This window comes from Lithobates pipiens, unplaced genomic scaffold, assembly GCF_037356315.1.
Source record: "Lithobates pipiens isolate NorthernLeopardFrog02 unplaced genomic scaffold, aLitPip1_a1.2 Scaffold_19, whole genome shotgun sequence".
NCBI classification, from domain to species: Eukaryota; Metazoa; Chordata; class Amphibia; order Anura; family Ranidae; genus Lithobates; species Lithobates pipiens.
In genome coordinates, this window is record NW_027507764.1 from 299,899,640 (window position 1) to 299,925,039 (window position 25,400).

General features: G+C 42.4%; 1 protein-coding gene across 1 annotated transcript in view; it reads left to right on the top strand.

The window, feature by feature from the left end:
- Positions 1-25,400, top strand: part of MYO10 (myosin X) — a 311,116-nt gene that overhangs the window by 263,049 nt on the left and 22,667 nt on the right. The window contains exons 26-33 of the mRNA XM_077492017.1: positions 584-707; positions 9,263-9,506; positions 12,121-12,216; positions 18,018-18,111; positions 20,254-20,309; positions 22,090-22,232; positions 22,531-22,725; positions 23,568-23,725. Coding sequence (XP_077348143.1) covers positions 584-707; positions 9,263-9,506; positions 12,121-12,216; positions 18,018-18,111; positions 20,254-20,309; positions 22,090-22,232; positions 22,531-22,725; positions 23,568-23,725 — 1,110 coding nt within the window. The remainder of the gene's footprint in view (positions 1-583; positions 708-9,262; positions 9,507-12,120; positions 12,217-18,017; positions 18,112-20,253; positions 20,310-22,089; positions 22,233-22,530; positions 22,726-23,567; positions 23,726-25,400) is intronic.

The window sequence follows — 25,400 nt, forward strand, 5'->3', positions numbered from 1 at the left end:
GATGTGGCACATTGTTTCAGAATTCTGCAAGAAAAATTTAAATCACCTCAGAAGTGTGAGTTTACAAAAAAACAAATGTACATACCTACTTAGAAGGCTGCAGCATCAATCTGATTCTGCAGTTGCCCCCCCCCCCCCACCCCTAAGACTGAGAACTGAGTTATCAAAGGCCACTGATTGCCCAGTTCTCAGTCTTCAGTGACCAGAGAACCGGTGACTGTCAGTCACCCGTTCTCTGCTCTGTACCTCCAGTGCTAATGAAGCACTGAGCTGTGCAGGGGGTGGGAGCGACTGGCTCAGGCGCGCTGAGAGGCAGAGCCAGCTGCTGGTCATACGTCTGGGTGGACATTGTTGGGATCCTGCAAAGCCTGAACAGGCTCTGTGATGTCAGCTGAATTCAGCTGATGTCAGCAGAACTGTCTCCCAATAATAAACCATCAGTTACATTTAAACTTTTGCAGAAAAAGAACAACAGGACACACTACTAAATAAGGCTCACTGTGATGGGCATTCATGTTTGCAGATATAATGCTCAAATTATACAGATATACACTGGTAACACTGCCTCTTTGTTTCTTTCCAGTTTGAAGACAGTGAAGAAGACTTTGATTCAAGGTTTGACACAGATGATGAGCTCTCTTATAGAAGAGATTCCGTCTACAGTTGTGTTACACTGCCTTATTTCCACAGTTTTCTGCACATGAAAGGTAGGTTACTCATATGGTATGGTTTTTATAAGCTTTATCTGCATGAAGGTATATAATTAAACCAAAAACTCTTTATTTTTTTTCTGACACCCTTAGGCATACATGTTTTTTATTATTATTATACAGGATTTATATAGCGCCAACAATTTGCACAGCACTTTACAACATAAGGGCAGACAGTACAGTTACAAAATAGTTAAATAAAGGAGGAATCAGAGCTTACAATCTAGGAGGGAGGGTCAAGTGATACAAAAGTTAATAGCTGTGGAGGATGAGCTGATGGAGAAAATTAAAGTGGAGTTGTTAGGTGTGGGCAGAATAGGCTTCTCTGAAGAGATGGGTTTTCAGGGATCTTCTAAAAGCAAACAGAGTAGGGGATAATTGGACAGATTGGTGTAGGGAGTTCCATAGAGAGGCTCGGAAAAAGTCCTGGAGGCGAGTATGGGAGGAGGTGACAAGGGACCTAGAGAGCAGGAGGTCTTGGGAGGAACGAAGAGAACAATTAGGTTGGTATTTTGAGACTAGGTTAGTGATGTAGCTGAGGGGCAAGTTGATTTTTTTAAGTTATTGTAGCATTTTGAATTTAGGAGTAGCAGAAACTGAGTTGTTGGTAAGGTGGATGAGCCTGGCAACAGCATTCATAATGGACTGAAGGGGGATAGCCTATGTAAAGGTAAACCTTTAAGAAGGGAGATGCAGTAATCAAGGCAAAATATGGCCAGGGAGTGAACTGGGAGCTTTGTGGTGTCATTGGTTAGGAAGGGGTGTATTTTAGAGATGTTGAAGTGCAAGATTTGGACAGTGATTAGACGTGGGGCCAAAAGGATAGTTCTGAGTCCAGCATTACACCTAGAACCTTGGCATGCAGGGATGGGCTGAAAGTTGTGTCATTGATCTTAACAGAGAGATCAGGGGAAGAGGCAGGTGTGGGAGGATAAATGATGAGCTCAGTTTTGGATAGATTGAGTTTGAGGAAGTGGTGTGACATCCAGGCTATGTTTGTTAGTAAATGAGTGATATGTGAGGAAGAATTAAAATGAGAAGAAAAGAGGTTTAACCTTAAACTACATAGAGGGGTCTTTACTTTAAGAGCGGCAAGGATGTGGAATTGCCTTTCACAGGCGGTGGTCTCAGCGGGGGGCATCGATAGTTTCAATAAACTATTAGATAAGCACCTGAACGATCGCAGCATACAGGGATATACAATGTAATACTGGCATATAATCACACACATAGGTTGGATTTGTGTCTTTTTTCAACCTCACCTACTATGTAACTATGTACTATATAACTATGACTGAAGGAGTGAGCTGAGGGGTAGAGAGATAAATTTTGGTGTTATCACATAGAAATGGTATTGGAAGTCATGGAAGGCTATCAGCTGACCTAAGGAGGAGGTGTAGATTGAGAATAGGAGAGGTTTAAGAACAGGGCTTTGGGGGGACTCCGACAGAGAAAGGAAGAGGAGACGAGGAAGTACAATTGTAAGTAACGCTAAAGATGTGGTTGGATAGGTAGGATGAATGAGAACCAGCGAAGGGTACAGTCATGGAGACCAAAGGCATCTTTTGAGGAGGAGGGGGTGTTCAACCATTTCAAAGGCATCAGAAAGGTCCAGAAGTAGGAGTACAGAATAGGGTCCATTAGTTTTGGCCCCTGGTAGATTGTTTGTGAGTTGTAGGAGAGCAGTTTCTGTGGAGTGTTGAGGTTGAAATCTAGACTAAAAAGGATGAAGAAAGTTATTCTTGGTGAGGTGGTTGCTCAGTTGGTTGTAGACCAGATGTTCAAGGAGTTTGGATAAAAAGGGGAGCAATCGGATAAGGCGTAGGTTGTTAAGATTGTTGGGGTCCAATCAGTGAAATTTAGCTAGTACCTGCTGAACCAGTTATTTTGGTCAGTTTTTGGCCAGCTTTACTCCTGTAGATAACTTTATTGTAAAAAGGGTTTACAACTTTCGTAAGTAAATTGGGCTTGTCTTCAATTAGGTTATTTATGTTTTATGGCAGGTCACTCCTTTCTAACATCAGTGTCAGTGCAGCACAGAGCGTCCATTTTTTTTACATGCTAGCATATCGAACATGAAGAGTTTACTAAAGTTACGCAAATTCTCATACAACAGAGTAAAAAATTGGAAGTGATGTCATAAGTTGTAGTGTATTGTATTTTCAGGCGACAACTGTACTGGTTAAGTGGAAATCATATGTGATCTGGTATCGTACAAGAATAATTTTCGTGCATGTCCGATCGGACAATAACGGATAAACAGTTGTTCTCGAAAGCTCTGTACTAACAATACGATTATCGTATGATCGCGGTATTTTTGGCACGATTTTCGGAACGTGTGTACGGGCCTTGAGGATTGCACATTTTTCTACCGTATAGCATCAGTAGTTCGTTTGCAGATTTTCCCATTTGATAGTTTGTAGTCATGTCAATGTTCCTTTAGTTTTCTCAATGTCTCTCCCAAATGTCTACACAGGGTTTGGGGTTAAATTACAGACAGGCTATTGTGTGGAATACAGTTTCTTCAAAAGTTGATTACTATAGTTTCTTAGGTAAATTACTTACAGTTCAGGAGGAATTGCTGGGGTGCATTTTTTTTATTGGGACAATTTTGTGAAAGGTTCTACTCTACTATTATTAAATAAAGGTGACACATGCACTAAAAACGATAGAATAATATTTGGGGAATTTAAAAGGGAATGTTTCACTCCTAGAAATAATGAAGACTGTTTTAAATCTATAGAAGGATACAGTATGTAAATGGTAGTAGACAGAGGGTCCAGCTGGTCCATACAAAGTCAGTGTTGCAGATCCTTTGTCACAGGAATTAAATATTAGGCTCTTTGTGGAGATTAGTGCAAAATCCAATCTTTTATTAGTCAGATTATTTCCTCATGTCCACTGTATGTGGTCATCTTAAGTGATAATTTAAGTGAACCCCAATTTACATTTGTTATGATTCCAGTTCTATAATGTGGTTGTATAATAGTGGTCTCGGTGTACCTTTTTGTGCGATTGGGATCTACTGAAGTAGATAAAAGAAGTCCCTTGTCTTGTGCTTCCTTTGTCAGTGGTGTATGTAGTTCAGAGGGGGGTGTACAAGTGTCATGCTGTGTGGAGAGAAGCTCACTGCTTACAGGGCACACGCTCAGGCACTTCCGCATAATGAGCCTCAAAGAGGTCATGCTGAGGGGTATCTGTAATCATTACAAGTCGTGCTTCTTGTATGTCTATTGCTGACATCTGGAGAGGGAGATGCACATGACCTGAATCAAATCAAGGCTAATTGCAGCAACTTCAATAGTATAATACCAATGTATAATTCTTCAGCAACACCTCACCTTTTTTGATACCTATAGTAACCCCTTTTAAGTTTTCTGCTATTAATGTTATTATCATTAACAGTAATAATACTTTATCAGCTCAAACGCTGTATACTAACCTGGTAATTGATACTGTGCCACAAGCAAACCCTAAACTCAGATAATAATAGTGGAGCTAATCGAATATCCTTTTGTAGCATAATGAGAGCTAACTATACTGTATGTATTTCCATTTTTAGCATCCGATGCCTGTATGCTTTATAAGACACCCTGCAAATCTAACATAACTTTTGACTTTTCCCCTGCTAATGATGTGAACGTGGGGATTCTTCACCTCTGCTGTCTGTTTTCTGTAGAGGTCTTGCTGGCCAACGGGTCCCTATGCCCTTAGCCTGGCCCTACATTATACAATTTCTTTGTACAATTTCCCTTTTGATTTACCAAAACTATATAATATGGGGGCAACCCTAAATACTTTTAAATCTCTCTACAATCAGGCACGCCCTTGCACTTCACAGTTAAATCTAAAGGAAATTGAATAAGAAAATTGTATACTGTAATGTATAGCCAGCCTTAGGCTTGCCCAAGAGAGAGGCAAGAAAGAGGCACCTATACAATTTTCCCTTTGTTACTTGTCATTATAGCACCACATCTATTGACAACTGCGTAATACTTAATATGATATACAGAACATATACTACCCATTATGGATTTATGATAATAAGAGGGAGAGCGAGCACAGCTTTTCTTTAAGTGTATTGTGCTTGTGAAGAAATGTGAAGTTCTTAATTATTTATTCACTGAAGGCTTGTATAAGTAATATATAATAAAATAAAAGATCGAAGCAGTCTTCTTCCCCCAACCCTCAAATTGTAGAGCCCTATGCCCTGGCCCATGTGGTCTTTTTACAGATCCAGACCTGTTTATTATTCACTTGTTTGTTTCAGAGTAAAGCTGGCCATAGATGGTTCTAAATTCAGCCCGTTCAGCAGGAACTGACCAGGATTTGAACCACTTATGCGCAGGCCAAATGTAGCTAAGTTGACTGATTGATCAACTTGAGTACAACAGTCCGTCAGATTCTTTATGCAATTATTGCTAGCGGCTGCCATAGCTGCTAGCAATAATCGCCACCTTCTTCCCGGGAGAACACACTGATTCCACAGGAGGGTTTTCCCCATCAACACTGACAGTGTTGATGGGGGAATCCAGCAGTTTTCTTTCCTGAAACCCATGGTTGCAGGAAAGTAAAACACTGTCTACCATCAACTTAAAGGTACTCAGTTTTTTTGTGATTGGACCCCAGGTGTCAATTTGCAAATGTGTGTGATTTCAAACAAGGCTTCCAACAGAATGAATAGAATGATTGTCATGTCTAATAATCTTAAGCCGCGTACACACGTAGCCGTCTGTCCGACGTACTTAGTCTGGCGGACGTCCGCCAGACTGTCCGTCGGAATTTCCGAACGGGCTACTTGCCCACACACGGCACTTTTTCAGCGGACTAATACGCCGTACTAAGTCCGCCGTACTAAGTCCGCCGTACTTTCGAAATGAACGGACTCGCCCACACACGCGGAGGAAAGTCCGCTCATTTCGAGCGTGTCTCCAGGTAGGCGGGGCCCGCGAAGGAGACGTCGCTGGCCCCGCCGCCTGGTATGGACTTAAAGGGGAACCCCCAACGCCGAAAAAAATCGGCGTGGGGGTCCCCCCAAGTCCACAACAGACCGTTGTCCGAGCACGCTACCCGGCCGGCCAGGAAAGGGGAGCGAGCGAGCGCCCCCCCTCCTGAGCCGTACCAGGCCGCGTGCCCTCAACATGGGGGGTGCCTTGGGGAAGGGGGGGCCGCGCGGCCCCCCCCACCCCAAAGCACCTTGTCCCCATGTTGATGAGGACAAGGGCCTCTTCCCGACAACCCTGGCCGTTGGTTGTCGGGGTCTGCGGGCGGGGGGCTTATCGGAATCTGGGAGCCCCCTTTAATAAGGGGGCCCCCGGATACTGGTCCCCCACCCTATGTGAATGAGTATGGGGTACAATGTACCCCTACCCATTCACCTGTAAAATAAAAGTACAAAAAAAAACACAACACACGAGATAAAATACTTTATTGCACAGCTCCGGGGGTCTTCCGTCTTCGGGGGTCTTCTCGCCGGACTCCTCCGCTATCTTCTTGTAGCTCTTTTGCTAGCGGAGGAGTCCGGCTTTCTTCCTCGCCGCCGGCCTCTTCTCCCGACTTCGGGGGTCTTGTCCCCCTCTTCGGTTCTTCTGCCGGGCCACCGCGCCTTCTTATAGCTCTTTTACAGGCGGTGGCCCGGTCTTCTGTCGCCGCCGCCTTCCGTTCTTCTTCTTCTTCTTCTCCTTCTTCTCCAGGAGATGTTGACTCGACGCTCTCTCCGGCCACAATGCCAGGGACGCGCTGCGCGGCCACTTATATAGGGACAAGGGGCGGTGTCACATGGCTTTATGTCACATGGGTTGGTCACATGGGTTGATGTCACATGGGGACTGTGACATCGTAAGGGGGCGGGGTCACCATGTGACACCAACCCATGTGACATAAAGCCATGTGACACCGCCCCTTGTCCCTATATAAGTGGCCGCGCAGCGCGTCCCTGGCATTGTGGCCGGAGAGAGCGTCGAGTCAACATCTCCAGGAGAAGAAGAAGAAGAAGAACGGAAGGCGGCGGCGACAGAAGACCGGGCCACCGCCTGTAAAAGAGCTATAAGAAGGCGCGGTGGCCCGGTAGAAGAACCGAAGAGGGGGACAAGACCCCCGAAGTCGGGAGAAGAGGCCGGCGGCGAGGAAGAAAGCCGGACTCCTCCGCTAGCAAAAGAGCTACAAGAAGATAGCGGAGGAGTCCGGCGAGAAGACCCCCGAAGACGGAAGACCCCCGGAGCTGTGCAATAAAGTATTTTATCTCGTGTGTTGTGTTTTTTTTTGTACTTTTATTTTACAGGTGAATGGGTAGGGGTACATTGTACCCCATAGTCATTCACATAGGGTGGGGGGCCGGTATCCGAGGGCCCCCTTATTAAAGGGGGCTCCCGGATTCCGATAAGCCCCCCGCCCGCAGACCCCGACAACCAACGGCCAGGGTTGTCGGGAAGAGGCCCTTGTCCTCATCAACATGGGGACAAGGTGCTGTGGGGGGGCCGCGCGGCCCCCCTTCCCCAAGGCACCCCCCCATGTTGAGGGCACGTGGCCTGGTACGGCTCCGGAGGGGGGGGGGCTCGCTCACCCCCCTTTCCTGGCCGGCCGGGTAGCGTGCTCGGACAAGGGTCTGTTGTGGACTTGGGGGGGACCCCCACGCCGATTTTTTTCGGCGTTGGGGTTCCCCTTTAAGTCCATACCAGGCAGCGGGGCCAGCGACGTCTCCTTCGCGGGCCCCGCCTACCTGGAGACCCGCTCGAAATGAGCGGACTTTTCTCCCTGCGGGACAAGTCCGCTCATTTCAAAAGTACGGCGGACTGGCATACACACGGCCGGATTGTCCGCCGAAATGCGAGTACGGCGGGCAGATTGTTGTGCAACACGGCATTCTAAGCCCGCCGTACTTTTGGGTCAAAAAAGTATGCCAGAGGCTACACACGGGGGGATTGTTTGGCGGACTTGAGTTTGCCGGACTTTTCCACCGGATTGTTTGATCGTGTGTACGCGGCATTACAGAGCTAAGTTTCACACTTCTAAGTCAGAGTAAGCCTACTATGGTGCTTTTGTACATTTTATTTTCCATGTGTCAAATAATGCTGCCAACCAGGACGGTTTAGATTACAAGAAAATTCATCAGAGTAACTCCGACAGGTCACATTTCAGACACTAACAGATCAGTAGACACAAACGTAAAACACATAAGACTAATGTATCAGTAAATAATACAAGCATTGTATTGTGGATATAGATTTGAGCGTGCAAACATAGTGCACTGGTAGCAGTTTCTAGCTTAAGGGCAACACTTAGCTGAAGCTGTCAAACTTGTTTTCTTGCAGCTTCCATTAAGTCATTTTCCATGCTTATTGCAGGCATATTGGTTTGCAAGAGACATGTGATTATTAGTATTTGTATGATTTTATCATGCTGGCTGACTTAAAGGGAAAGCATCAGGTTCAATTAATGACTCATCAGATTCTTATATTAACCTTCCCTGTGCCTTCCTGCCACCCCCCCCCCCCCCCCCCAACGCTATTTGGCAGCCAAGAACAAATAAAATGTTTTCTTCATATATGAATAATATAGTAAGACTCTAGTATTTTACCTGCTCAATGCCAGCTGAAATCTTAAAAACAAAATATTAGAGTTGTGCATCATACTTATACGTGATATTCTATACCAGTAGTTCTCAGTGTTCAGTTCATCAACAGATATATCATTGATCCAAGTAATCTATAAACAAAAATTACATATTCTTGTAAATTGCATTTTTTCCCAAAATTTCTGTTTTTAAAAGAAATAGTGTGTTTTAACAAAAAAATGTATACAGCTTAAAAATCTATAGTGGTGGCAGGTATTTTTGTGATGGGTGCTCAGAATAATGCCCCATACACACGGTTGGACATTGCGACAACTGACGGATTTTGGCCCAAACTTGTCTTGCATACACATGGTCGCACAAATTTGTCGGAAAATCCAATCGTTCAGAACGAGGTGACATACAACACGTACGACGGGACTATAAAGAGGCCAGTAGCCAATAGCTTTTGTCACGTATTGTCTACACACAATCAGAATTTAAACAATCAGATTTTGTTGTCGGAAAATGTTAGATCCAGCTTTCAAACTTTGTGTGTCGGAAATTCCAACGGAAAAAGTCAGATGGAACCCACACACAATCGGATTTTCTGACAACATGATCCGATGGCACATTTTCTGACCGTGTGTACAGGGCATTAGGGTTCTACAGTGTTGTTTCTCAAAGTCAAACAATAAAATCGACTAACAGTGTTTTTTTCATATCTGTTTACATAAGTCTAAATTGAATAATTTGTGTACATATACCTACAGGAGGGCAAGATTTGCTCTATTACTGGTCACTGAAGAATTGAGTTCTAAAACACTATTGATCAACTAGACAGCCCCAAAGCAGATTAGAATGGACAAGACTGTCTATTGGAATGTCAGTTGCCTCAGTTGTAATTGTAAAAGTAAAATGCTAAAATACTTATTCCTATAGATATTTTTTTCTACATGGTCCATTCTATGCAATAATAAATGTATTACTGTGCTTCTGGCAGGTGGAATGATGAACACATGGAGGAAGCGTTGGTGTGTCTTGAAAGATGAGACATTCTTATGGTTCAGGTCTAAGCAGGAGGCCTTGAAACAGGGTTGGCTTCATAAAAAAGGTGGTGGATCATCAACTCTTTCTAGAAGGAACTGGAAGAAACGTTGGTTTGTTCTTCGTCAGTCCAAGCTCTTGTACTTTGAAAGTGATAATGAAGAAAAACTGAAGGGGTCCATAGAACTGCGGGAAGCCAAGTACGTTCAAGATTTTTTTTTCAGAATTGTTGCTGATTAACTACAGTTATCTAGGTTGATAAACAGAAATTTTTATGAAAGCTTCTAGCCTTTCTCAATCATGTCCAGCACATCACACTTCCTTTGCAAATGTTAACATTTTTCTTATGCATGATATTGGTTGGCAAAGCCTATCCCTTAAGCCTAGTACACTCTAAGTTTTTTATTTTTTTCGTTCAAGTCAGCAGGCTGAACGAAAAAAACTGACAGATCGCTGTACTAACACAGGCAATGTTAGTGCAGCAATCTCCTCTGCTGTGTTACAGGGGGACGCCCTCCCCCCAAGAACACATTAGTCAGCGCTCACAGCCATTGGCTGCCATCGCTAATTGGATGCTGGTCAGATGCTGGTTTTCCAGCATGCTCGTTTGACAGAAGCCAGTCATGAGCATATTACAACAACCATTTCTTTAGAGAGTCACAAGGGAGAGTTCCAGTGAAAGAAAAAAATCCTCACTGGGACATAAAAAAAAGGTATTTGTATAAAGAAATGTGTGCTCAAAATTTTTTTTGGGGGGGGGGGGGGGGCGAAAACTGAAAAATTCTACTTTTAGTAATGCAGGCATGTAAATAGCCATTTGTCAGGTGATTATGTATCATTACTGCTAGGTAAAACTGTGGCCATCAATTGCAGCCTCATTGTGTCCATTATGAGGGGTTCCCACCATCCCTGTACCAAATTCCCGGGTCTGTACACCCGCTGTGCCCATTATGAGGGGTTCCCACCATCTCTGTGCTGAGTTCCTGGGTTTGTACACCCGCTGTGCCCATTAAGGGGGGTTCTCACCATCCCTCTACTGAGTTCCCGGGTCTGTAAGCTGATGTGCCTATTATGAGGGGTTCCCACCATCCCTGTGCTGAGTTCCCGGGTCTGTATACCTGCTGTGCCCATTATGGGGGTTCCCACCATCCCTGTACTGAGTTCCCGGGTCTGTAAGCTGATGTGCCTATTATGAGGGTTTCCCACCATCCCTGTTGTGAGTTCCCAGGTTTGTACACCCTCTGTGCCCATTATGAGGGGTTCTCACCATCCCTGTGCTGAGTTCCTGGTCTGTACACCTGTGCCCATTATGTTGGGTTCCCGCCATCCTTATGCTGAGTTCCAAAGTCTGTACACCTGCTGTGCCCATTATGCGGGGTTCCCACCATCCCTGTGCTGAGTTCTGGGGTCTGTACACCTGCTGTGCAGGAGCATTGAAGAAAGATCTATGCAAACAGAAGATAGTGAAGGAGGGAGGGAGATCAGTGTGATAGGGAAGGTGTACAGACCTGGATTACAGGAGACTGGGGAAGTAAAGTTGCTGCTGTAAAGTCACTCAGGACACAGTGATAATAGCCCCTTCTGCCCCCCTCCAGTCCTGGCATGTACTGTACCTGGAGATTTCTGTGTCATCCCTCTGTGTGCACTGCTGGATGCCGAGTCTGAGGGAGATGAATGGACAGCTGCCTCTGCCTCTGCATGGACCTATAGCTCCCTGTCAGCCCTAAGCCGTTTTTCTGCTGGTGATTTCCCCCTCACTTGCTGAAGGAGACAGGCAGTCTGTTAGCCAATGACGCCACAGTTCCAATTAAAGCCCCACCCTATGGACCCAATCAATTACAACCACTGGAAACCTAATGCCAGAGGTGGAGTTTTCGGAGCGCAGATCCTATAGCCCAGAGCACACTCTAAAGTACGTCAATAGAGCTTCTTAGCCCCAATGACGTGTTTACACACAAGTCATGCCTCCAATAGCACCCCTGTGCCCGGCGCCCTTAACACACCCACTTAAAGGGGCACTTTAAAAAAAAAATAGTTTTCATTTTTTTTTCATTATTATTATTTTTTAATAAGTAGCTTTGGGGGGGGGGGGGGCACCGCCCCTGTGACCCCTATTGACGGCCGCCACTGCCATTGATTCTATCTAAGACTAAAGCTAGGTATACACATATCGTTCCTGCTGAACCAGACAAATTTTGGTACATGTTTACTGCTGTCTAACAGAAGTTGGTCTAATGGTCATGCTGAGAAACGAACATTCGATGAGCACTTGCAGCAATGATCTGTATATTCTGACTTGGGGGCAAGGTTATGAATACAATAGTACAGCTTAGGAGGTCCTTGCATTAATAGCACTTGTGTTGATGCTGGGATCTATGAAGTTTTTTTCGTTAAACCGCCTGGGTTATTTTGTTGAGAAATCACTTTAATAACCCCACCACCTGACATTTCTAGCAGTGGCCATCTTGTGTAAAAGCAGATGATTCATGTAGCATTTACTTTCTGGAATCCATCTGTCCTTAGCTCAGACACGCAGACAGGAGAGTGTGCTTAGCTGAGAAATCCCCTTCTCCCCTGCACTAGATAAAAGTAAAAATGAGGACACCTGAGATGTATGATAACATTTTAGCCTAGGCCAGAAACCAGGAAGCAACTGAAGAAATGTAAAAAAAAAAAAAGTTAAAACAAGTTAATATACTATGCCTTTCTATCTATTTACTAATGCTAGAAGCATGAGGATTAATAATAGTTACTACTGATGGAGAGAGTTTAGTTCAACTTTAATAATATGCCTTTCTCCCAAAAATATTTTAGAGAGATCATCGACAACACAGGCAAGGAAAATGGTATTGATATAGTAGTGGAAAATCGGACATACCATTTAATTGCTGAGTCACCAGAAGATGCAAGGTAAGAAAATGCAGTCTAATGAAAGAACCATCCTTGAATGAATTACTGTAATTAGGCGAAGTGGAATTAACACTGTACAGAGCAACCAGTCAGAATTCTTCTATTACCTATTTCGCTGCACTAGACTGAAATCTGATTTGTTGCCTTTCCTAGTCTTATCATTGCTCTTTATCCTGCTTTGTAAAGCTAATTCATTAAAAGAGCTTGTCTTATTTTGAATATCAGTTAATGGAATGCTTTTAATAGAATAAACCTGGATGACAGCAGGTTAATAGAACAGTCCTCCCATGAAGCCACATGTCTATCATTTTATTATGTTTTTAGCATACCAAACTGTAGTCTTAATCTTAGTTTAAGGATGATTCAAATGAATTGGCACAATCCTTAAACCGGTCATAGGCGGTTTGACTCTCTTAGCAGGGACCGGCCAAGATTCGAATCATGTATGAGCAGGCTAATTGTACCCAAGTTGATCGATCACTAAACTTGGGTACAACCAGCCTGCCAGGTTTTTTCATGTGATTATTCCCAGCAGCTATAGCCGCTAGCAATAATCACAGTGTGATCTCAACAAAATAGCAACACAGTAGCTATATAATAGAATACAATGGCTCCACAGGATTCCCCCATCAACACTGACTGCATTGATGGCAGAATCTAGTGATTTTCTTTACTGCAACTCACATTGCAGGAAAGAAAGTGGGATCAACTATGGCCAGCCTTAGGCATCATATGTCAATGGTTTACGAGGCATTTCTTTCAACCAGTAAGAAATAAAAATGAGGTTTAAATGAGAAAAAAAAACACATTTGAAGTTAATTTTTTAACATGTTGCAAAGACCAGTGATATGAAGACTTGTAACACCCAGGAACAGACAGGGCCGTCTCTTACGCCCAAAGCAACGCCCCTCTGCTAGGATCAACACACTTAGAAAGTGGTTTTGTTTTGACAGTCCTAACCTAAGTTAGAAAAGTAGTTTACTGTATATGTCGAGACTATGGGGTTGATTCACTAATGGCAAATCCACTTTGCACTACAAGTGCACTTGTAAGTGCAGTTGCTGTAGATCGCTGTAGATCTAAGGGGAAGCTCTGAAATGAGGTGAAGCTTTGCTGATTTTATTATCCAATCATGTGCAAGCTAAAATTCAGTTTTTTATTTTCCTTGGATGTCCCCCTTGGTTCTACAGCGACTTTACTTCCGAGTGCACTTGTAGTGCAAAGTGGATTTTCCTTTAGTAAATAACCCCCATATTTCTATAGAGGGTGGGCAAAAATGTGTGGTCAATACAGGGGACACCTGCCTTTTTGTCTGTGCCACCCATAGGTGCAGACCTAATGGCAAATCCTACCCTTTCTATAGAGCAGATTTATTAAAGGATTCCATAAACCTTCTAAAAATTTGTTAGTTAGTTAGTTAGTTGAGAGGGTTACAGCACATCTTTGCTGTTTACATATAATTGAATATGACCCTCTTCCCTTGAGGTGTAGCAGTTAAAACAAATGGAAATATAGTAATGTTGTTAAAAGCAAAAAAATAATCTATCAATATCATCATCTTTCAGTTAATAAAAATATAAAAAATTATCTGGATTTATTTATTTTCATTTTTGAATGGGTATATACTCATTCACATAGGGGAGGGGCCGGGATCTGGGGGCTCCCAGATTCCGATAAGCCCCCCGCCCGCAGACCCCAACAACCAACAGCCAGGGTGTTCGGGAAGAGACCCTTGTCAACATCAACATAGGGACAAGGTGCTTTCGGGTGGGGGGAGCCCCCTTCCCCAAAGCACCCTCCCCATGTTGAGGGCATGCGGCCTGGCATGGTTCAGGATGGGGGGAGGGGCGCTTGCTCATCACCACCCCGTTTCCTGACCGGCCGGGCTGCGTGCTCAGATAAGGGTCTGGTATGGACTTTGGGGGGACCCCCACGCAGTTTTTTCGGCATAGGGGTTACCCTTTAAATCCATACCAGGCGACGGAGCTTGTGAGGTGTCAGTCTCGCAAATGGAGGTGGCGACATTGACTTCCTTCGCTAGTCCCGTCTACCTGGAGTCACATTCAAAATGAACGCACTTTACTCTGTGTGTGGGCAAGTCTGTTTATTTCAAAAGTCCGGTCGCGTGTGTGGACAAGTCACACAGCTCATTCGGAAAGTCCGGCGGACCTCCGCTGCAAAGTCCAGCAGATTGTCTACCGGACTAAGTCCGCCGGATAGTCTGATAGTGTGTACGCAGCATTAATGTAGTAAATCCACAGAGAACCATCCACCAAAAAGTTGAAAAAATTACAAAAGTGCTTGTGTTTAGCTCCACTGATATCATAGGCTGCTCACCTCATATTTTGACCCCTGCTTCACCAGCGGTTCAAAATCCACATTTTCTCCTCTGGGTATGACAGATATATCTGGCGTGGTGCTGGTGCTTTGTATCCTCCGTCTCTCACACACCCTCTCATAGGCTCAAAGAACCCTGATATCACTCATCAATTGGCAGATATAAGAGGAAAGAAATGGCTAAATGTAGTGCTCTCTGTATTAAAAATCATTTATTTCTTACCTAAAATAAGTAAAACACTCACAAATGTGGCACTTCAAGCAGTGCTAGCTGATTGAGCGTCAAAACATCGGTTTACGAGATGGCCACGGTGTGACTTCAGCACCTAAGCCCCGCCCCTATACGTGTAATGTCAAGGCGTAGATTCCTTCAGTAGTATGTAAATGTCTGCATGTGATTGTGCTCGCCTTGGCTTCTGTATCAGTGTTAATATGAGCATGTGCATATGATGCTTCTGTCCAAACGTGGAAGGGGCTTGTTCGAGGAGAAGCGTAGAACACGCATGTGCGGATAAATGCTGATACATCATTTACCCCAAGCACGGTTTGCGTAAGCCCTTCACTTGTATTGGTAGCTGTACGCAGCTCCTCGTGCACCAGAAAGCATTTAGGATTTTGCTACTCAGCACTAGCTGCTAAGCATCCGTGTACACAAGGTCTTCCCTATTTGACTAAGTTGACTAATGTATGGGAGTGGATGTAGACCACAGTAGACATTAACAAGGACATATTTGGCAAGTGGATGATGAGCATGTGTTTGTAAGATGATGAACAGTTTAATTTAGGATATAGCTGAAAATGTATTTACAAATAAACTGGTAATATATGTTATTAATTATTTTAAAAGCAATTGATTTAAAATGTATGTCTGGGGAAAGAACATAAGCAAAACATCTTAGCAAAACATGTATATTTTCCAACGTTTTCTCTTTAAAAACACTTCATGTACAGAAACATTTCTATTGATCCCAACCAAAATCCAGTGAGCTTCTACTAAAGCAGTGTTGTCAGTGGTGCCTAAATTCTCTCCACTGCTGGACTACAGAACACATCTCATATGTTTGGAGATTGGGGATGTTCTGTTGTTATGTGATTGCCTATGATGTAGCTTAAAATATCAATGTTGCACATAAAATAGAATATCTAATTTTAAACAGCCATCAAGTCTGGTTACATTGAATAAATAATTTTTGCTTTGATATGTATAATTCCTACTGTATAGTATTTAATAGCAAGCTGTATTCTTTGTTTGCTTTTTGTTTTGCTGTTGAAATAGTATGGTTGCAGTGCCATCTGCAGGTAATTAAGTAAAATCTCAGGCAGCAAGATAAACTTGGACTGCCATTGCTGACCGTTCTTCTGAAAATGCTAGTTGCCTGGCTGTCCAGCCGATTTAATTCCTTCAAAGTTTTAAGAGCCACTGACCTAGAATGCAGACCATGAGTTTTGAATTTACTAAAACATCTCTAGCTACATGATTGATCCAGCCTAGTCTCTCAAACAGTACTGCAGCCAGAGACATAGCTCAGCTGAAATTTTTCCACCCAACTCCTTCCACATAAGTAGATGGGAAAAATTTACTTTTGTCATGTTGGATTATGTCAGCAGTGCCACCCATGGGTTACATTTTGGCCGATTCAGCTGGAATCATCTGAAATTCAATCCATGTATGGCCAGTTTAAGGCAAATGCCTATTGGTTTCTTTGTTAAAACACACATTTTTGACTGGTACACAGTTGTTGTTAGCTAGTCACACAGCATGTTCAAATATCTTCATGTATGATAAATGTTAAAGCAGAATTATAGGAAAAAAAAAAGTTGTTTTAATTTTTGATAGAGAAAGGAAGGGTTATAACCCCTTTTAAAGTTTATTTACTTTTACTTTCAATTTTTAATGACAATGGTAAATAGGACATTTAGAGAGGGAGAATCTCCTAACATGGGGAGGGGGTTACAGACAGTAATAAAAACCTGACAGATGTTCTAACCTATTTCCTTTAGTTATACCTTAAATGCAACACAAGTATATATAAAAAGTGAAGTGCAAGGTGCCCTTTGATTGTATGTTAGGGTGTGGCTGTTCTGTTCATGCATTGCTGAAATACATGTCATCACAAGGTAATGCTTGTACAGGTCACAAATCACTGATGACATAATGATTGTGGGTATGTTGATAGCAAACAAAGAGAGCAACTCATATAAAGCATTCTGCACGTCCACATGGCAGGACCATACCGTGGAAGGGGCCAGACATGGAGACACAAATCAGCAATTCCAGCTGTCTTACATTGTTGTTGTGTCTTACATAATTTACATATATTTAAAACATTTACTGATTTAATTACACTGTATTGAGCTTATTTGTTGCAAAGAAGATAGGAATTGCTGTAACACTAATTTCTGACCTAGTGAGAAAATACCGATAGAGCAGTTAAACAGAAGCCGACCGATAGATCAACTTCTATTCAACCACAGTGGCCACACATGAATCAAACTAGGGCTGGCACTGGCCAAATTTTGATTCATGTATGGCCGGCTTTAAAGGTGATCTCTTTAAACTAAAAGGCTGTCACCTTATAGGCCAGGACGCATTTGGATTGGGCTGCCATTGCACCCCAGCAAAATGGAAAATGCACCTTAACTTTTTTTTGTTTATATAAAGCAGCGCATGGTAGAGCTTTATAATGCAGGATTGTTGCTTTAGTGTGTTGAGGTGTCATTAAAAAAGATTGGCACTGAGACACATTAAGATGTGCAAGGTGTGCCACTGCATATTGCAGCAACACAAAGGTCTGATCTTGGTACTAGACAGTTGTCATCAGAACATGTTCACTCAATGGACCTCCTGTTCCTGTGGCAACAATTTTGGATTTTTCACTTTCTGAACCAGGGACCAGTAGAGTGTGAATCTCCATAGCAAGGACACAGACAGTAATACAAACTTAACAAAGGTTATCAACTATCTTCAATCTATCAAGAACTGAAAAAAAAAAAAACAATTTGAGTTAAATATTTTACATTTTAAATATTTCTAATTTTAAAGCAAACATATGAGGAGCACATACAAATTGTTTTAATGCCTTTCTCCCCAGCAGTATATACTTACTTAACGCCTTATTGCTACGCTCAGCTCTGGGAGCAAAAAATATAACTGGAACTTAAACAGGGATTCTATCCTTGTATCAGATGGCTAAATGGAGAAGCAGAGGAGCAGAAGGATATGCTGCTGGGTGGGGGCATTAAAATAAACATTGTTTGCTCTACGGTGGAAGAGCACAGGTTTTGGGTTAAGTCAATATTAATTTGCTTAACTGTTATTTTGTTACCAACAACCCTAAGCAATGCAATGTAGTTGAGTCATGTGATAGTGAAACAGTGTTAAGAAAAACTGAAAATCTGTGCTGCATAGACAGTGAGTGAATGTGCTGGTACAGAATCCAATAATTGCTGTCATGTGTCTACAGCCAATGGTTCAGTGTGATGAGCCAGGTCCATTCATCCACAGAGCAGGAGATTCGGGAGATGCACGATGAGCAAGCAAATCCACAAAATGCTGTGGTAAGTGAAAATCCTTTCAGTGCTCAACTGAGTTTATTTTTTAATCATTATATTAATCCTATTAAGCCTATTTGCATTGCACAACTTGTATATCTAGCAGCTAGCAAAACTCCTTTGCACATCTGGATTCACCTGAACGTAGTATATAAATTGTAACTTATTCTGAAAAAAGAACATATCATCCTGTAGAGACTGTTTTCAGTAACTGTGTTTTTTTTTTAAGAAAATGATGGCATTTTAAAGTGTATAAAACTTTCTCATTAAGTCTAAAACATTTGTTCATACCAAACATCCAAAGTTATCAGTATGTTGTGTCATTAGTTAGGTAGTCTTTGGAAAAAGTGATTGCCTTCAAGATAAGATGAGATGTTTGTATGGTAAATCACCTGTGGCTTCCTATGTTTCTTAGAATTTTGGACACTTAGGTCTCCTAGCCAGGAGGAGAAGTGCCAGTGATACAACATACACAGTTCAGACTTAATAGCAATGCCCTCAGCATATGGGGGATGCTGGTAATTTAGATGCAGAGCGTTTACTGAAGGGGATATATCAGAAGATGGTTTAATTTCCTGTCACCTCTCATCATTGGATTAAATAAAATAATTCACTTGTATACGCTTTTATTGTGCAGAAATCAGCCATTTCAGGATGAGAAGGAAAAGGGGATGTTCATTCTGTCCTGTGGGTTTGGAAATATATTTTAGTATTAGATATTTTACATAAGCAGAGTTACATTTGTGGGGTTTTTATTGTGGTTGATTTACTAAAACTGCAAAATCTGATGCAGCTCTGCATAGACACCAATCAGCTTCCAGTTTTTTTTTTTTTTTTTTTGTCAAAGCTTAATTGAACAAGCTGAAGTTAGAAGTTGGTTGGCTACCATGCACAGCTGCATCGTATTTTTCACTCTCCAGTTTTAGTAAATCAACTCATATGTCTGCACACAGCTGTTTCACTGATATGGGCCATATGGGCCAGGAGCATATTTTGAACTTCACACACCCCCTCTTACGTGTCACCCTTAATACGCTATCCTTCCTTTGCCCAGTATACTCATAAAATTGACTATTTGTCATGTTGTCCAATGGTCCACAGCAAAAATAGCACTACCCTACTCCCCTGTGCCCAGTATCCTGTTTTATGAATAATCTTATTCTCTTTCTTCGGTGACCAATATTCAAAATAAGGCTCCCCAAAGTGCAAAAATTTGCATTTTAGTGTGAGCGTGCAGACTTGCTTTGAAGAACGTCAAGAGAATGTGAGCTACCCAAAAGGAGAGGTCCACCTGGTGTGGCTTTCATCAGAATCCTCCATTGTGGCTGGAACTTAGTAGCAAAAATGATTTTTTTTTTTTGTCACGTTTAGTTGCAACTACTCCTATTCCAACCCTATCCCCCCCCAGGTAGTCTTCTTGTATAGAGTGTATAATGTCAGAAACCATGAATCAGACTGAGACAGAAGTACAGTTAAACCACACTTGTTTAATTGTAATAAAAAAGAGTAAACATAGTCAAAACATACCGGCAGTTCAGGAACCAGAACGAATAGTCAGACAAGCAAAAACGTCAGGGAACCAGAGATGAGCATAGTAGAATAGCAAGCAGGATCTGGAGCCAGAAGGAATGTCAGCCAAGCAAGTCTTTAACGGGAGCACAGGCGAGCGTCTCTAGAGATATGACCAAGGCGAAGGCAGAGATCATTTGGACTGGACAGCTTAAGTAGGCAGGACTGACGAGCAGTATATCATCAACAAGTGAGTCACTGTGGGGAGATAGGAGCTGGCAATTAGACGACAGCTTTGAGAAGAGCAATAAAGGCCACTATTTGATATATACAATAGAATTCAGTATTTGCATGATCAGAGGAAAATAAATAAATATTGTATTAACCAACACCTTTAAGGCCTCTTCATTAGATTAAGGCCTGTTCATTAGACCTACATGTCAATTTTATTTGATTCAGTAATTATATATTTCTTATAGTTCACATTTTTTTCATGTTGCATTTTATAACATCCATTTTAACAAAAATGGATGTTAGAAAAAAATAAAATCAACTAAACGTATTTTGCTTAACTGATGTAATACAGTATGTGATTGTTTAAATATGTTGACAAAGCAAACTATTATGTTCTTTCTACAGGGCACATTGGATGTTGGAATGATTGATTCAGTCTGTGCTTCTGATAACCCTGACAGGTAAGCCTTAAGCATGCATATTTGTTTACACTGGGCCCCAATTGCCAGAAAGATACTGTGATCCTTTTGATTAACTAGGGTTGGAAAAAAATATTATATAAACCCTGAATATGGAATAATGCCGCGTACACATGACCGGACTTTCCGGCAGACTAGGTCCGACGGTCTCCCCTATCGGACTAGCCCACACACGATCGGATTGTCCGACAGACTAATCCCTTTGGACCTAGTCTGCCGGAAAGTCCAGTCGCGCGTACGCGGCATAAGTGGTTGTTTCATGCTAAAGGGTTTTTAAGTGGGTGGCTGGCCCTAGAGTGCTTTTACTGCGTTGTGTGTTTTTTACTATGATTACTTATCGTTCTTGGGTTTATATACAGTATCTCACAAAAGTGAGTACACACTTCACATTTTTGTAAATATTTTATTATATCTTTTCATGTGACAACACTGAAGAAATTACACTTTGCTACAATGTAAAGTAGTGAGTATACAGCTTGTATAACAGTGTAAATTTGCTGTCCCCTCACAATAACTCAACACACAGCCATTAATGTCTAAACCGCTGGCAACAAAAGTGAGTAAACCTCTAAGTGAAAATGGCCAAATTGGGCCAAAAGTGTCATTATTGTGTGTGGCCACCATTATTTTCCAGCACTGCCTAAACCCTTTTGGGCATAGAGTTCACCAGAGCTTCACAGCTTTCCACTGGAGTTCTCTTCCACTCCTCCACGATGACATCACAGAGCTGGTGGATGTTAGAGACCTTGCTCTCCTCCACCTTCCGTTTGAGAATGCCCCACAGATGCTCAATAGGTTTTAGGCCTGGAGACATGCTTGGCCAGTCCATCACCTTTACCCTCAGCTTCTTTAGCAAGGCAGTGGTCATCTTGAAAGCATGTTTGTGGTCGTTATGTTCGAATACTGCCTTGCGGCCCAGTCTCCGAAGGGAGGGGATCATGCTCTGCTTCAGTATGTCACAGTACATGTTGGCATTCATAGTTCCCTCATTGAACTGTAGCTCCCCAGTGCTGGCAGCACTCATGCAACCCCAGACCATGGCACTCCTACCACCATGCTTGACTGTAGGCAAAACACACTTGTCTTTGTACTCCTCAGCTGGTTGCTGGCTGCTGTCAATAAAAGTCAGTGAGCCAATGAGGAGAGAGAGGGGGTGGGGCCGAGCTGTGGCTCCGTGTCAGAATGGATACACAGAACAGCAACTCACAGCTTGCTGTGGAGGCACTCGGCAGGAGGGAGGGGCCAGGAGCACCAGCTAAGGACCTGTAAAGAGGAGGATCCAGGCTGCTCTATGCAAAACCACTAAACAGAGCAGGTGAGTATAACATCTTTATTATTTTTAAATAAAAAGAAATGAGACTTAAATTACTTTAAACAAAGATACAATTATAGAGAAAAAGATAACATACACTTAAAAGAACCAGTGGTGTACAGCGCCTATTTATTACTGTACAACTTTGAAATATTTTAGTAGTATTTGTAGATCATACCAGCTAAAATCACAGAAATTGTTCAGTGGCATTTAGGCATGTTTTACATGTTAGATATGTGTGGAAGGTTTTTTCCTTGATTCTCTGTCAATTTTTCCAAAACCTCAGCACAGCTTTACTGTAAATAACATGAAAGTGAAATTTTTCCACTTATTTGAAATGAAACAAGACAAGTATTGATAATAATTTGAGTGTGAGTAATTGTTGTGCAAACATTACCCGCGTTGCCTAACTGCTAAACACATTTCCGTTTTTTTTTTTTTTGCGTTAAGGCCAAACTCCTTTGTTATCATCACGGCAAACCGCGTTCTTCACTGTAACTCAGACACCCCAGAAGAAATGCATCACTGGATAACACTACTGCAGAGATCCAAGGGTGACACCCGAGTGGAAGGGCAGGAATTCATTGTCAGAGGTATGGAAAATGTCTCTGTATCTTCAGTCTCTGCTGCTTTTCCATTAGATGTTCACTGCACAATATGGCTTCCACCATTATAAAAACAGCATTTATTAATACTGAGGAATGCCATGTGTTTTTAAAAGTAGTAAGAAGATCAGCACAATTAATATGTTGGAGAGAGGGCACTTTTATTATCATCCGTTTATCATATTTTTTCATTTTGATTTTATCATATCTAATCGTATTTTTTCCAAAAAAAATGTTTTGGATATACTGTTTAGCAAAAATACTAAATTTGTATATGGTCTGAAAGGTTGGTTATACAAGGAAGTGAAAAATAGCCCTAAGATGTCCTCTTTGAAACTGAAGAAGCGCTGGTTTGTTCTTACCCATAATTCCTTGGACTATTATAAGAACTCAGAGAAAAACGCCATGAAATTGGGGACCTTGGTTCTGAACAGCCTCTGCTCTGTGGTACAGCCTGAAGAGAAGATTTTTAAGGAAACTGGTAAGATATGTTTAATTTCTTTTCAGTTTCTCGCTAGTTCCACAGCTTACTGGCTTTAAAGCGGAACTTCAGTAATTTTTTCAACTTTCCATCTATTACATTTTCTGGCCTTGTTGTTTTAACATTAAATACAAAACTTTTTTTTATTGCCAGTAAATACCTTATGCAACCCACTTCCTGGTTCTTGTCTGGTAAAAAGCCTAGGCTTATGGCATCATGCACAGCTCTCTCTCTAACTCTTTCTAGAATTTGCCAGGAAGGGAGGGGGGGTGAGTCATAAGATGGTCAGTGAGAGCTGCAGAGCTGAAGGTGTGCCTGTGTGTGTCTGTGTAAATCCAGGAAGTGAACAGGCGGCAGATTCAGCTGCCCACAGTTAAAATGGTTGCAGCCAGATTCAGTGGAGGGAGATTTCTGCAGCATATTTGGCAAGTACAGAATCGCAGTATATATAAAATAATATGCAAAGTGGATGGAGGGAAGCATCTGAATGGCGAAGATGTTTTTATTACAAATTATGTGAGCAGACTGCAGTTTCTCTTTAATGACTGGTTTGCACAAATAAAGACTCCAGGAAAAAGTATTTTTTTTAATAGAGTAGGAAGGGATTAGTAGCTCTGTCAGGTATCCTGCTATCTGTGGCCCAATTAAAGAGAGAGAAATCTCCAAAACGGATGTAGCACCAGAAAACCCCTAAAAGGATCTAACTTTTTCCATTTACTCCAAATAAAAAATAAAAAACTGTTTGGATGGGCTACACTTTATGGAGCAGGACATGATGAGCATGCTTACATGTGTAAACACAGTTTTTACATACATGGTAACTAAGTTTTGTTGAATAACAGGATACTGGAATGTAATGGTGTATGGCCGCAAACATTGCTACCGTCTTTACACAAAACTGCTAAATGAAGCTACAAGGTGGTCCAGTGCTATTCAGAATGTCATAGACACAAAGGCACCTATTGACACTCCAACACAGCAACTTATACAGGACATTAAGGTAAGCAGGACATACAATAAATCTGTTAGTGCAGCTACTGTATATTGAATTGAATGAAATAATGTTAGCATTTCTTCAGTTGGTTTTTCCAGCTTGTACACCATGTATTGTACACTGAGAAAAATTATAAATGCAACACTTTTGTGTTTACCCCCTTTTATTATGAGCTGAATGCAAAGATCTATGACTTTTTCTATGTACACAAAAGGCCTATTTCTCATAATATTGTTCACAAATCTGTCTAAATCTGTGTTAGTGAGCACTTCTCCTTTGCCCAGATAATCCATCCACTTCACAGGTGTGGCATATCAAGACGCGGATTAGACAGCATGATTATTGCACAGGTGTGCCTTAGGCTGGCCACAATAAAAGGCCATTCTAAAATGTGCAGTTCTATCACACAGCACAATGCCACAGATGTTGAAAGTTTTGCGGGAGCATGCAATTAGCTGGCTGACTGCAGGAATGTCCACCAGAGCTGTTGCCCTTGAATTGAATGTTCATTTCTCTACCATAAGCTGTCTCAAAAAGCGTTTCAGAGAATTTGGCAGTACATCCAACCGACCACACAACCGCAGACCACGGGTAACCACAACAGCCCAGGACCTCCACATCCAGCATCTTCACCTCCAAGATCATCTGAGACCAGCCACCTAGACAGCTGCTGCAACAATCAGTTTGCATAACCAAAAAAATTCTGCACAAACTGGGAGAAACCGCCTCAGGGAAGCTCCTCTGCATGCTCGTCGTCCTCATCGGGGGCTCGACCTGAATGCAGTGTGTCATCATAACCGACTTGAGTGGGCAAATGCTCACATTTGATGGTATCTGGTGTTTTTTCTAGAGGTGTTCTCTTCACAGATGAATCCCGTTTTCACTGCACAGGGCAGATGGCAGACAGCATGTATGGCATTGTGTGGGTGAGCGGTTTGGTGATGTCAATGTTGTGGATCAAATGGCCCATGGTGGCGGTCGAGTTATAGTATGGGCAGGTGTAGGCTATGGACAACAAACACAGGTGCATTTTATTGATGGCATTGTGAATGCACAGAGATACCTTGATGAGATCCTGAGGCCCGTTGTTGTGCCATTCATCCACGAACATCACCTCATGTTGCAGTATGATAATGCATGGCCCCATGTTGCAAGGGTCTCTACACATTTCCTGGAAGCTGAAAACATCCCAGTTCTTGCCTGGCCAGCATACTCATCGGACATGTCACCCATTGAGCATGTTTGGGATGCTCTGGATCGGCGTATACTACAGCATGTTCCAGTTCCTCCCAATATCCAACAACTTCAGACAGCCATTGAAAAGAGAAGGACCAGCATTCCACAGGCCACAATCAACAACCTGATCAACTCTATGCGAAGGAGATGTGCTGCACTGTGTGAGGCAAATGGTGGTCACACCAGATACTGACTGGTTTTCGGACCCCCCAATACAGTAAAACTGCACATTTTAGAGCGGCATTTTAATGTGGCCAGCCTAAGGCACACCTGTGCAGTAATCATGCTGTCTAATAAGCATCTTGATATGTCACACCTGTGAAGTGGATGGATTATCTCGGAAAAGGAGAAGTGCTCACTAACAAAGATTTGTGAACAATATTTGAGAGAAATAGGCCATTTGTGTACATAGAAAAAGTCGTAGATCTTTGCTTTCAGCTCATGA